At 33.5% G+C, this 14,616-nt stretch overlaps 1 protein-coding gene across 2 annotated transcripts; it reads right to left on the reverse strand.

Annotated features, from left to right (window-relative positions):
* Positions 1–6,563: 6,563 nt before the first annotated feature.
* On the reverse strand, positions 6,564–12,625 carry LOC114393511. Of its 2 annotated transcripts, none has more exons than XM_028354869.1 (11): positions 12,448–12,625; positions 11,588–11,826; positions 11,343–11,461; positions 10,897–11,005; positions 10,741–10,780; positions 10,321–10,410; positions 10,129–10,228; positions 9,899–10,038; positions 8,712–8,814; positions 7,366–8,189; positions 6,564–7,214 (listed from the first exon to the last, which is right to left on the reverse strand). In XM_028354869.1, exons 2-11 carry the CDS (start codon positions 11,724–11,726, stop codon positions 6,890–6,892), a joined length of 1,989 nt encoding a protein of 662 aa, XP_028210670.1. In that variant the 5' UTR covers positions 11,727–11,826; positions 12,448–12,625; the 3' UTR covers positions 6,564–6,889. The 2 variants fall into 2 exon arrangements, with proteins under 2 accessions (XP_028210670.1, XP_028210676.1); XM_028354875.1 differs by having other exon boundaries at positions 12,435–12,625.
* Positions 12,626–14,616: the final 1,991 nt, after the last annotated feature.

A 14,616-nucleotide genomic window follows, 5' to 3' on the forward strand; every position in this document is an offset into this window, starting at 1 on the left:
CCATTTTCCAACTGCATACACAATAGCAAACAGCTCATTTTCATAAGCTGACAAGGATTGATGCTTTGGAGAGAGAGCTTTGCTAATAAAGGCTAGAGGATGACCCTTCTGCATCAATACAACTCCAATTCCATTGTTAGAAGCATCTATTTCAATGACAAATTCCTTCTGAAAATCTGGCAACGCCAGAACTGGTGGAGTGACCATAGCAATTTTCAATGCTTTAAATGTAGAATCTGCATATTCAGACCAATGGAATTGATTTTTCTTAAGCAATGTAGTGAGTGGTCTGTTAATTGTTCCATAATTCTTCAAAAATCTCTTGTAGTAACCAGTTAAACCCAGAAATCCCTTCAGCTCCATAATAGTTTTTGGAGTTGGCCAGTTTTGAATTGTTGCAATCTTCTTGGGGTCAGTTGAAACCCCATCTTTGGAGATGCAATGGCCCATATACTCCACATAACGACAAGCAAAATCACATTTGCTCCTTTTTGCTAACAAAGAATGGTTCCTCAACAGCTCAAATGTGCATTTCATGTGTTGCACATTTCCTTCAAAATTCTGCTATAAACTAAGATATCATCAAAGAACACCAAAATGAACTTCCTTAAGAAGGGCCTGAATATGTCATTCATGAGGCTTTGAAATGTGGTAGGGGCATTGGTCAGGCCAAATAGCATAATCAAGAACTCATAATGTCCATTGTGAGTTCTAAAACCTGTTTTTGGCACATCCGCAAAGTACATTTGAATTTGACGATATCCAGATCGGAGATCAATCTTGGAAAACCATCCATTACCATGTAGTTCATCAAGTAGCTCCTATATAACAGGTATAGGATATTTTTCTTTGACAATGCTTTTGTTCAACTCCCTATAATCTATACACATTCTCCAAGATCCATCTTTCTTCTTCACAAGTACAATTGGAGATGAAAATGGGTTGTTACTAGGTTGCACCAACCCAGTATCCAATAACTCTTTAGTCATTAGCTCAACCATATCTTTCTGCATTGTAGAGTGTCTATAGGGCCTCACATTGATTGTTGACACTCCTTCCTTCAAAGGAATCTTGTGATCATGAGCTCTTGCAGGGGGTAATGAGGTAGGTTCCCTGAATATCTCCTCATAGGAAAATAACAATTCCTCAATCTCTTCAGGAACTTTATCATTTTTAGTCTTAATCTCATGTTTCAAATGAAGACTACATAATTGGATTGCAGAAAAGTTTCCTGGGTTTAAAAATATCTTGTTCATTTGTTTTCCAGATATGGTTTTCAAAGTTGTTGCTTCAGAACACCCTCTTAATACATGTCTTTTACCCTGTACCATAAATTCCATTCTCAACTGTTTAAAATCCCATTTAATCTCTCCAAGTGTTTCTAGCCACTGAACCCCAAGTACCATGTCACAACTACCTAAAGAAAGAAGTAGTACATCTGTGACAAACTTGGTGCCCTGTAAAGTCCATGTTAGGCCCTTGCATATAGCCACACACTTTAGACTTCCCCCATTTGCCACATACACTTTCGTTGGACCTATCTCTTCCACTTTGCAACACAACTTCTTTGCTATGTAGAAGCAAAGCTTCATGGTGAATCAAGAGTGATTCAAAGATGTTTTGATGATAACAAAGATGATAACAAAAGATGATGACAAAGGTGATGACAAAAAGCTCAAAGGTCAATCAAAGAATGAGTTCAAGATAGAATCAAGAACACTTCAAGATTCAAGAGGAAAGTTGAATTCAAGAATCAAGAAAAGGCTATTCAAGAATCAAGAAAAAGCTTAATCAAGATAAGTATGAAAAGGTTTTTTCAAAAACTGAGTAGCACATGGATTTTTCTCAAAACATGTTTACCAAAGAGTTTTTACTCTCTGGTAATCGATTACCATATTATTGTAATCGATTACCAGTAGCAAAATATATTTGAAAAAAGTTTTCAAACTAAATTTACAACGTTCCAATTAATTTCAAAAAGATGTAATCGATTACAATGTTTTGGTAATCGATTACCAGTGCCATTGAACGTTGAAATTCAAATTCAAATGTGAAGAGTCACATCCTTTCACATAAAAGCCTTGTGTAATCGATTACACTGATTTGGTAATTGATTAACAGTGACTGTTTCTGAATAAATCAAAAGATGTAACTCTTCAAATAGTTTTTGACTTTTTCAAATTGGTTTTTAAGTTTTTCTAAAAGTCATAACTCTTCTAATGGTTGTCTTGACCAGACATGAAGAGTCTATAAAAGCAAGGCTTTGTTTTGCATTTCAAGTATCTTGAACACTTGTTCATTCAATCCTTTACAAGCCTTGAATCTCTTTGAACTTCTTCTTCTTCTTTGTACCAAAAGTTTTCCAAAGTTTTCTGGTTTTCTAAACCTTGATAACTTGTGTTATTCATCTTTTCATTCTCTTCTCCCTCTGCCAAAAAGAATTCGCCAAGGACTAACCGCTTGAATTCTTTTTGTATCTCTCTTCTCCCTTTTCCAAAAGAACAAAGGACTAACCGCCTGAATTCCTTTGTGTCTCCCTTCTCCCTTATCAAAGAATTCAAAACGACACAGTCTGAGAATTCTTTTGATTCTTCACATTCCCTTATACAAAAGTGTTCAAAGGACTAACCGCCTGAGAATTCTTTTGTATCCCCATTCACAAAGTATCAAAGGTTTAACAGCCTGAGATCTTTGTCTTAACACATTGGAGGGTACATCCTTTGTGGTACAAGTAGAGGGTACATCTACTTGGATTTGACTGAGAACAAGAGAGGGTACATCTCTTGTGGATCAGTTCTAGTGGAGAGTACATCCACCAGGGTTTCAAAGAGAACAAGGGAGGGTACATCCCTTGTAGATCTTTGCTTGTAAAAGGATTTTTACAAGGTTGAAAGAAATCTCAAGGACCGCAGGTCGCTTGAGGACTGGATGTAGGCACGGATTGTTGCCGAACCAGTATAAAAACTCTTGTGTGTTTGTCTCTTTCTTCCCTACTCTTTTACTTTCCGCTGTGCATTTTAATTTCCGCTTTTACTTTTGGTTAAGTTTCTCTTCTACTCCTTATTCTCTTAACAACATAAGTAAAAGCCTTAAAAGAGTAAATTTTTAATTAGTAAAGGTTTAGGAATAATTAATTCAACCCTCCTTCTTAATTATTCTGAGGTCACTCGATCCAACATGCTACCCTCACATCCAAGAAATTATGAGTGCTACCTGAGTCGATAAGAATATGTAGTGGTTTCTTGTTCACAGTCACAGTTACCCTCATAGTTTGGTAACTTTTTGCAACAACACCATCAATTGCATACACTAAGATCTGTGGATTTCCTTCATCTTCCTCCTTTTTTTTGTTTCTTCCACAAAAACCTCTTGATCTCCCTCCACATCATTCAATTCAGTGACCTCAATCACAAGCAACTATTTCTTCTTACACTTGTGGCCCTTTACATAATTTTCATCACACAAAAAGCATAACCCCTTCGATCTTCTATCATCAAAGTTAATAATAGCTTTGCCCTTGGAATCAGCAAATGGTTTAGGTGTAGGTTTCAAGGTAGAAGATGAATTCATATGTTGGGTTCTAGGAGTAGGTAATAAAGGAGGTCTCCTAGAATTCGAATTAAATTCTTGTTGCAAATTTCTCAAAGAGATTTCTTGCAAGACTACTAATGTATATGCTTGATTAACAGATGCAGGCATAAAACTCCTAACACGATGCTGAATTGCAGGCTTAAGGCCATTCAAGAATATTCCTAAAGCAATTTCTCCAGATATTTGAACCATGCCAACCCAGTAATCAAATTGGTCATAGTAGAAAAAACTTTACCTGATTACTTCAAGGATAACAGTTCTAACATTGAATCTTTATGCTTTTCTCCAAATCTTACTTCCAAAGTTGCAACATAAGTTTCCTAGAAAATCACCTCAGCTTCAAGCCGAAATCTAACAAAATTCTGATGCCAAGATAAAGCGCGTCCTTCCAGGTTGATAGAAGCCAACTTCATCTTCATTTTCACAGTTGTTCCATCAATTTCAATGAACTAGCGACATCAAAACAACCAACCATTGAGATCACTGCCATCAAACCATGGAAAATCAATCTTCTCTTGACGAGTAGCCATGTAACTACGATCTCTATGGAACGAACCCGATCCATGCGAACTACCACCATGATGCACCTTCTGGTTTGTCCTCTCCATAAGCACTGTATTTTGATGATTAAGAGCTGAAATATGAGTTTCTTGCCCACCAACACAATATGCAATTTTCCTGATATTTTCGCTCATCTCCTTTAATTTTTCTTTGATTGAATCTTCAAATTTTCTAAAATCTTGTGATCTAGTATTGTACTCCGCCATTGATAATCTTCATAGGTGTGAGGTCAATGCTTTGATACCAAAAATGATGCCGAAAACCTTCAATAGGTCGCCTGAGAATGAAGAACAGTCTTCGAGTCTTTGGTTGAAGTAAAACAGAGAATAGAGAATAAAGATAGAGAAATGGTTGAATCAGTAGCAATTGTATTTATGAAATTGGATCCTTGATTACACAGTAGAATTGAGCTTTTATACTTGCTCAATTTAGAGAAATTGTATACAAATTGCTAATTAATGAAACTGATTCTTAACAACCTTCAAACAACTGAATAACAGAAATAACAGAATTGCCAACTTGGCTTTCACGTCAGCGACATGCCATCATAAATTCCTCCATGTAACACCCCCAAGATTAGCTCCCTTGATTGCATAACATTCGTCCCATGCATGAATGAGATGTTGATCACCAATTTTCCTATGGGTCATGTCATTAATGCCAATTGAATGGGATTGATTATTGGCCTTCTCTGTCAAACTGTTATTCTCCATCGTAACTCCAGGCACTAGCAACAGTGGTTGATTCTGCACACCCTCCTGCACCGTAGCATCAACCAAGTGATCGTTCCCATTCTTGAAATCTCTTGTCAAGTGACCGTAGCAACCACACGACGCATAGATATGATGCAATCCTTCATATTCAATGTTGTACTTGTGGCCTCGGAGCCACACCTTCCCTACCATTGGCTTGTTGAGATAGACCTCAATGCAAACTATCATGAAACGACCACGCTTGACATCCAACATATTGGAGTCAACCTTGATTGGTCATCCCACAATGGAAGCTAGTGCCAAGAGAATGCTTTCATTATAGAAAACTAGGTTTAATCCTGAAAAATGAATCCAAACCATAGTCATCTCAATCGTTGTTGTGGTAGACACAAACTCTGGATACCAACACTGAACCGTAAGATAATGGTCTAGAATCATCCATGGTCCCTCGTCAATGAAACATGAACTATCTTCCTCTAAGTCAAATTTCACCATGAAGAAATCATTAATTACCAACATCCATGAGATCAAAATCCATTTTCAGCTTCCAGTTAACCTATCTTTCATGAAAATGAAACCAATCTTACCCAACAACTTAACCAATAGAGCGTATTGCCATGGTGCACATTGACCTTCAAACATTGATTCCGCTATGAGAACCTTAAGCTTCAAAGGTTTCCCATCTTCAAACTTCATCTTAGCAAGTTGTTGTTGAATAAGATCAATTGTAGGTTGCGTGGAGGGCTTTTCCTTGTTCATAAAAAACTTGTCACAAAAAGAAACATTGGGTTGTACTTCCCTACCTCCATCAGCTGGTGGTTCACTACCCGTGCCCTCGTGACCTATAGTACCTACAGAGAAAACTAAAACCTATCGGCAAGCCATAGTCTTTTTTGAACATAGGTTGGTTGTGTTTGTTTAAGATGTCTAAGAAATACTTTAGGGAAAGTAAATTTAGGAATATCACTATCTTAGATTTCATAAATTTATCTTCACTTCCTTCTTTTATGTTTCTTCTTTCAATTTAATTTTTTCAATTACATAAAATCTATTTTTTTTAAAGAGGAGAGATCAAATTATACTGGTGTAATTTTAATAATTATTACACCATTTTTATAAATTGATATAAAATATTATTTTTTATTGATCAAAGCGTTGAATTATATATACATATTATCAAGATCCTCTGTGTCAAATTTTGTCAAAATTGAACAAGGTAATCAAATAATCCATATGCTAGTATATTTTGAAATGTTTATATTATGTTGGTTTCCATCTATATAAACGAGATAAGAAATGATATTCGATTAATATGAAATTTTGCATATGTGATCTATATGAAAGGAACTTTCAATCTAAGGTGAGTTTTAAAAAAATATTATCCAATTGAAAGTTATTAAATGATGTAATAATTGTCAAAATTATAACTATAATTTGATCTTTCATTTTTTTAAGTTATTAAATACTAACCAATCATATTTATTAAAGGACATCGGTAAAAAGAAAAGAAAAATAAAAGGTGAACCTTTTGATGTAATTTAGACTTTGAAGGGTTGAAGAAACTTCAAATGCAGAAAAGAAAACTAAACAGTTTATTTAGTAATTATGTATTCCCTGACAATTTAATTTTAACATCTTTTAAATGATCAATTTAATTCTCAAATGTATAAATATTATGACAAATTAATTCAACAAATATGGAAAAGTTGAAGAAATAATGGTATTGTTTAATAAACATATTACAGTGGGATAAAACATTTGTTACAAGTTTAGTTCATCCTAAAAATAGGATAAAACTATACACAATGAAATCCCTTATTTGAAAAGATTCTGAATAAGTCGTACATTTTAGTTTCACTAAAGGATGAAAATAGAAAGGGAGGGAAGAGAGAGAGAGAGAGAGAGAGAGAAGATTCTTCCAACAAAACAAAAGGGAGAACCCTGTCAGTATACACGACCAATTAAGGTATACAAATTCCCTGTTTCCTTCCTCTGTTCATGGCCAATTAACCTTTTCTCTTTAGTCAATGCAGAAAACAACAAAACAACAGAAATTTTTTCTGCCTGCTTAACTTCTTTGGTACATCTGAATTCATACTTTGAGTTACAATGGTGTTTAGTTTTTTCTGCCTGCTTGACTTGTCTGCATGATCTAAAGACGTGTCTTGGACTGAATCAGTGTTTAATTGCTTGTTGCTGATTGTTGTTTGGTCCAGAATTGCTCCGTTTCCCAAGGGATGTGAAACAGCCTGGCTTAACAAAATAGATGTTGAAACATTCTGCTCTGATGAAGTTGGTACTACTTTGTTAGAATTTACTTCCTTTGAGTTAGGATCTGTTCCTGTACACCTGAAGGAACAAAAAAAGAAAATTTAATGATCAGCAACATCCTGTACTACTCTGCTTATTTTCAAACAAACCATAAGGAAGGAAACAAAATCAGAGTCTTATATTCCTTTTAACAATCATAGAATGATAAAAACAGTAATATAATAATCACCTTGAATTTTGGATGCCAGGGTTATTCCCAAGGGCTTCTTGCGAAGCTCCCTCCGAAATATCTCCATTAGGTACTTCAACACTAACCTCATTTTTGGAACTTGGTTGAGTGAGTTTTGAGGAATATGTATCAACTTTATCATCATTTTTCATAAAAGGGGACTCTTCGTCGGCAACGCTAGAAGATACCACCCGAGAATGAAGTCGCTGTTCACGAACCATTGAAATGGCTTTTTCTAATGTTTCTAGAGCATGTTCTACCTCTGATCTGATATATATACTCCTCTTGCCCCTTAGTACACTCATTTCAACTTCCTTATTTTGAATGTCTTTTACTTCTTCAGTGTCCTCCTCAATTAGTACAATTTCTTCAATATCTATTTCTACAATCTCAGCAAATTTTTTCCTACCACCTAGTTCTTTTGTATTCATTGCCATTGGCATCACATTATTTGCATATTGATTACTTATATCTTCCTTAGATGCATTTTTTTCCTTACCTTGTACAATTTCTTCACAATCTACTTCTACAATCTCATTAAAGGTTTTGCTACTATCTAGTACTTTGTTATTCACTGCCATTGGCATGACATTATTTGCATATTGATTACTCATATCTTCCTTAGATGCATCTTTTTCCCCACCCTGCTTACTTTCAACAAGATCTTCAGCAGGGAGAACACTTGCAACTTGCTGAAGCTCTTTACCATTCATGGCCTTTGATCCACTAGTGTTATATAGAGCTTCCCGAATTCGAACATATAATGGATCCCCCAAGGCCTTATTGAATTCCCCTTTATCGTGGCTTGTCATAGAAGACACCGTCTATAACATAATTATGGATTGGATTGTGTCATAAGAAGATAGAAAACAGTGCCAAATAAAAATGCAATGAAGCTATGGATGTTTTACTTTTGCATGATGGAGAAGAAAATGGTAAATCAGCAGATATTAAAATAGACCAAGTTCACAAAGCCAGGGTAATCCTATCCTAAATTGGTGCACTAGTTAAAGAATCCATGTTAATGTGTTTGAAAATTTTCATTTATGCTGCTTTGTGCAAGGAAAATATCCTATCCCTCAATTTCTTTGTAATCCATCTTTCCATCTTACACAAATAACTGATATCAAAAATAAAAAAATAATAGTAATCTTAATGATAATAGTTAAAGAATCCAAGGGTAGATGGTTTGATTATAGAACATCACAACAAATGCACAATGACATTTAATTTTAACTTATTTTTCTTAATTAAAGAACAAGTTTTCACATTAGGTAGATGGAGAAAATAAACAATTTTCCGTTGAATGCATAATAAAAGAAGCATATGTGAAAAGAATCTACAACCTTCTGATAAAGTCTGAAACCATTACCAATGAGCTGCCTTGAAATAAAGTTTATAAGGGATGGAGGCACAAAATCCAACTTTATATCCATATTTGCTATTGTCCTACAAAATTTGAAGTCTTGAATCAGAAGCGCTAATAACAATCCATTTTCTTTGTGGTACCTTTTTTATTTTTAACCACATGACAAAATGTCAATCAATACAATTAATCCATAAAGCCAATTTACTTTCATATTTCTTCTAGAAACTATACGTAAATTAGAATGGAAAATTGGAAACTTAAATAATCAGTGGGAACCAATAAGGCCACTTTAGACAGAATAACCAAACCAACTACATAAACATTTACAGAAACACCAATAGTGCCAAGACTATGCAAAAAAGTAAACAAAACAAATATTAAAGAAAGAACAATTTGATTCCCTGACTGATCCGTGAAAGCCAAAAGCCGACATAATCAGATTTTTTTTTTCTAATAAAGTACTTTATTATTAATAATCTATAATGCAAAATATGCAAACCCTAGGATATGTTCAAAAGCAGTGATTTCATTTAGTCTCAGAGGACTATAGCACAAAACTAGAATTGACACACAATAAACAGAACTGCATTGCCTTCATGGTGAAGGTCCTGATTCCAACTACAATTAGGTAAAATAAATATCGTAAAGCTTTAGTCATGGTTATCGTTTAAAATTAGTATTTCAAATAACGAATAGAAAAAACGCAGACTTTCACTAAATCAATGGGAGAACTAGCTTCATATATTCTAATTATAATATTCTACAACCAATTCTCTCTTTCTTTCTCTCCCATGTATTCTAAATGAATAACAAATAAAAGGAAATCAGATACTATTACTGTACAAGTACACTGTAAATACACATGCAGACACATTTAGAGAATGCAACAAATTTTGTAAATATAGCAAGCAACAACTAAACATTATATTATTATATCACACATCTGTTAATACATATCATAATTCTGTCCTGGTCCAAAATAGAGAAATATAACCACGTTGCTGTATTCAACAGAAAGTTTCTTCACATTTGTCTTCAACTCTTTTTGTAAAACAAGCAGAACCTATATGGGGCATTATGGTTTGTGATTGATGACTGTTTTCCCAATATATTCCATCACTCCATTCAAGTAAATTCTTATGCTTAAGTACACCTAAAACTCACCGAAAGTAACATCTTTCTGATGTCACCTTTTGCAAAGCAAAGCCTCCCACCAAATCAACTCTCACAACCTCTCTTGCTTCAGGAATTGCCTCATTGTTGAAACCACAAAGGGTTCCTGTGGCATTCTTTGAATCCGGAACCTGTGACCAAGCACAAATTTCTTAAGCTTTGATCTAGTGTAAAATTAACTTTACCTAAAAGATAAAGCAAACACAGGTCCAGATGATTACCGAATTTGTAAGAACAACAATTAAGTCATCTTGAAAGTACTCAAACAGATAATAGTGCACTATAGCTTCCCTCAGAGACAGAGGCCATGAAACCTTCACCCTTTCTTCCAAAATTCAGTGAAAAATCAGCATTCAAAAGTGGTAAAGGGCATTAAATGTTTTTTTTTTTTACTTGGTGCAGGCTGGACAAACCTCACTAGTGATAATTGTTCCCCAATCCGGGTCTTTTGCAAACATTCAGCTGATAAGATTTTGAAAGTGGGAATAGTAGACTGAGGCCACCTAAATGAAAATTGTGAAAAGGGTGTCAGGTGCATTTATCAGATACATTTTTATAATGATATATTACTTAGATTCAAAAACATTGCTAAGGTATACAAGTACAACAACATTCAGGACCACCTCATATCAAACGTAGAAAGTCAACTGCTGCAAAACGCATTTCTTGCAACTATAATTTTCTCAGCACCCCAAACCACACCAAAATAAAGATAACTTAGAACTTTATACAGAAATTAAACAAGTATAAAAATGATGATACAGGTGTAGTTTTGTATTGGGACTAGAATACAGAAAATTCAAGGAGCATATTGTACTAAATATAAGTCTCACCATTTTTTGTAAAGGCATGTCTCCCAAGAGATACATAAACCTGTAACGATGAAAGTAACTCATTAAAATTTTCATGTTGAAATCAATATTCAATAATATTGCTTTTGTCAGTAAAATAGCGGTGATTAACATTGTGGTTGCTCCATTGTGACTTACAAACATCAACAGGCCCATCTACAAAGCCTTCTACAAGCATTGTATGAAAGGGAGTTCCTTCTGGTCCTTCACGATACATAACACGAAACTCGTCACCATCTTGTTTTAACTGTTAAAATAAGTAAAATTATCAATAACTTGAGAATTTGATTGAACAAATCAAGTATCTTCAACCCAACACATAACAGAAGTCAGGTTACAAATGTCAAGAGAGATTGCATTAGTCCATTGAATTTTAAATGATGGGATACTGTTGGACAAAAAGAGAGTCAACAAGGTCAATCATCCAATGTAAATTCCTGATTTCTGTGAAAGGTAGTTATCAATTAGACATGCAAAACGAAAAAAGGTTCAGAATCTAAATGAATGGAACATGGCATAAATAAGAAAAAAAAGTATATCAAGAAAACAAAACTTCGTGAGAATGCAGAGAGTAAAAAACGTACTTTCCAATCAGTGTGTGATGTATAAGATCTTCCGCTATCATCTGAAGAAGCACTCCTCAACATATCAAGAAAGTGAGACACCTCCGCAGTCTTGGTTTCTACTAATTTATCTCTAAATCCTGCACCAACCAAACATGAATTGAAATAAATAAGTGACAAAGAAAACTAACTAAATAATTGTTCTAATTAGCTTGTACCATTCCTTCCCAAATACAAATTCAAAGGAATTTAGGTAATTTCATCACCTTCTACTTCAGGTTCTGAAGAAGGTGGGAGTTGACTTCCGACAAGCTTTTTGAGCATCTCATCATTTGCAAGATCAGGCGAGGCAAGAGTCCTATCCAGCCTCTCCCTATACTGCACAATCTTTCTTTTCTTCTCCATCTTTGCATCCCTTGAGAATGTTGAACAAGCCTTCTCTCAGAAAGTCAATTCAGGAACATAGGCATTAACCATTCGAAGGATTTCTACTCTTCTCCTATATCTACCACAACAGATTAAACAAGATCAGCCAATCATGTATAATAATAACTCTCATCATGCAAGATTAACAAAAACACAACAAAGTGCATGTGTTTAATAGGCCAGAACACACAAAAGGTTACTCTCTATTAGCCAAAGTAATGAAACTTCTTTCTAAATCCACCCCTTTATGTTGTTTTCTGATGTATCATATGAAAAAACTAAAAGCCAAAAGCCAAAAGTAAAAAAAAAAGTCAATACACATCCATTTGAACCACACACAAGGAAACTTCAAATTTCAGAACCACATGGAAACACAATTCTAAGAGGGGTAAGGATAGCTAAATAAATGAATTTACACCCCCCAAGACACATGCAAGCAATTAAATGAAACTACATGACAAACAGAAAATTGAAGTCAATAAAAATCCACAAACCAAAAGCAAATTCTAGGCCTGAAGTCAACAAGGATCATTCAGAGATTGAAGAAACTGAACGAAACCCAATTAAGAAAAGCCAACAAAACACAGAGGTGGAAATATCAAAGCACCCCACATGAAGCAGGAGCTTAAAAACTAAAAAGATGAAAACTTTATTCAGAATCACACAAATAAACAAAGGAAAAAATACATGGTTCATGAACCTTGGCTCTGAAGAGTGGTGTTTTTCAATGTTCATAATCTGGGAAGAACCCAGAAGAAGCAGAAAAGGCAGATCTCAAGCAATGATCAAATATCCTACGACAAAGTCAGGTGATGTGAGAGCAACACAACATGGACTTTGCTTTGTTACTTTCTCCAAGTCGTTGGAGACAAAATAGCAGCACGCCAACAACTCAGCCCAAAATTTATACTTTTATTTTTAGGAGATTTTATTTTATTTTAAATTTTAAATACGGTGGTTACTATTAGTTCAAAAAAAAGTTTTATTAGGATGAGAATTGGATATGATTTTTTTATTAAATAGATAATTCTCCCAATAAATACAAGAATATAAATATAAATATATATATATATATAATAGTAAATAAAACCGAATTCCATCAAATTTAATTTAACTATAATTAATATTTCTTTTTATTATAAATGCTATTAGCAGAACTGCATACCAATAATATATTTACCAAAATAATGTTACCAGCAGAAACAGCTGTATTTCGTTATTGTATTTTATTACACTAAAATTTATACATTAATATGTGGGGCTCTTTGCCCATGCCCATTCAGCGAAAAATATGTTATATTTACTTTTTAAAAAAAAAAATTGGTAACGTACTTTTTTAAAGATTTAATGACCTAAAAAATATTTGAATATAATTTTTAAAATAAAAAACACCAATTGTAAGTTGAACTACTAAAGAAATATCAGGAAAATGAATGGGCTTTGGAGAGGACATACATTAGCATTCCAAATCCAAAATAATTTTCATACAATATAAATAAATAGATATTTTCGAATAGTTTAAGTCCTACGTGTGTGCATTAGAAGGCGAAGTTGGAACTTGGAAGCGTAAGTGTTTTTTAGGGACTTACACAAACACATTATATATGGACATAAGGCAGGTGAGTGTAGAAGGTCATTAAAAAAGTTGAGTAAAAGGGGTTGTTCTTTGTAACAGAAGGACATAGATGAGAATCAGTGAAAGCTTAAATTGGTAGGTAACAACCAGTACTCTAGGCTCTTCTTTAAATTTTGTTTATTTCTTTTTACGAGATTTTGTTTAAGTTATTTTCTTATTAATTATTTTTTATCTAAGTACTCTAACTTATTTTACTATAAATGTTACGTGCTATAAGATAAATGGATTATCTTTCTTATAAGAATTGAATTGGATAAAAAATTAACACATACTAATTAATTAAGTGAGAAAATAATTAAGTGAAAAAAAGATTATAAGACTTAGTAATTTTAAGGATAATTTTGACAAAATAGTATAAATTATTAATAAATTTAATGTTATTAACTATCATAATCAACTTTCTTAAAAAATGTGAATTAGTTAAAAGAAATTTAGGAACGGAGGGAGTATATAATAGAGTGAGTATTCATTGACCCGTGAAAGTGTGAAACGCAGATAGATTAGTCCTTGAAAATAAAAATTTTAAATTTAGTCCATGAATATCCGGTAAGTGTGAGAGATTGATTATACAATTAACTCTTATATATTTTCCTAAAGTGTGTGCCTACGTGGCATATTTGATGATGACGTGGTAACTGACGGTTATCACGTGTCTAAAAGTTGACTTTTAATTTAGTCTATAAATTTATTCATTTGTTGTCATTTTAATCCCTAAACTTAATCATTTATTGACATTTGGGTCCTTCAACTTAACTACATGTTGTCATTTTTATCCCTAAACCTAATCATTTATTGACATTTGGATCCCTCAACTTAACTACGTGTTGTCATTTTGATCTCTAAAAGTACTTTTGATTTTTTATTTAAGTCTCACGCTACATGTAAATTATTAGCATGATCATCACCATATCCCCTTACTTTCATTTCATGCGCTCTTATTTTTTACCTTTCTCTTCCACACTTTATAGCTCATCTTGACTTTTACATTCACCATTTGCATACAAACTTCGTCATTTATTCAATTGAAACATCAATTCTAATAGAAAAATAATACAAAAAGATCTTAAAAAACTATTTATTTTTTTCTTAATAAACATTGTCTAGCTTCTTTAAGAAGTTGCATTTTATTCAATTAAAAATTTTCAAATATCTTCTTCAACACTCAAGTCTATTGCATATTTTCTTGCAAAGAGGACAAGAGATCATGCTAGACTCAAAGTTTATCATTATATA

Source organism: Glycine soja, chromosome 2, assembly GCF_004193775.1.
Source record: "Glycine soja cultivar W05 chromosome 2, ASM419377v2, whole genome shotgun sequence".
NCBI lineage: Eukaryota > Viridiplantae > Streptophyta > Magnoliopsida > Fabales > Fabaceae > Glycine > Glycine soja.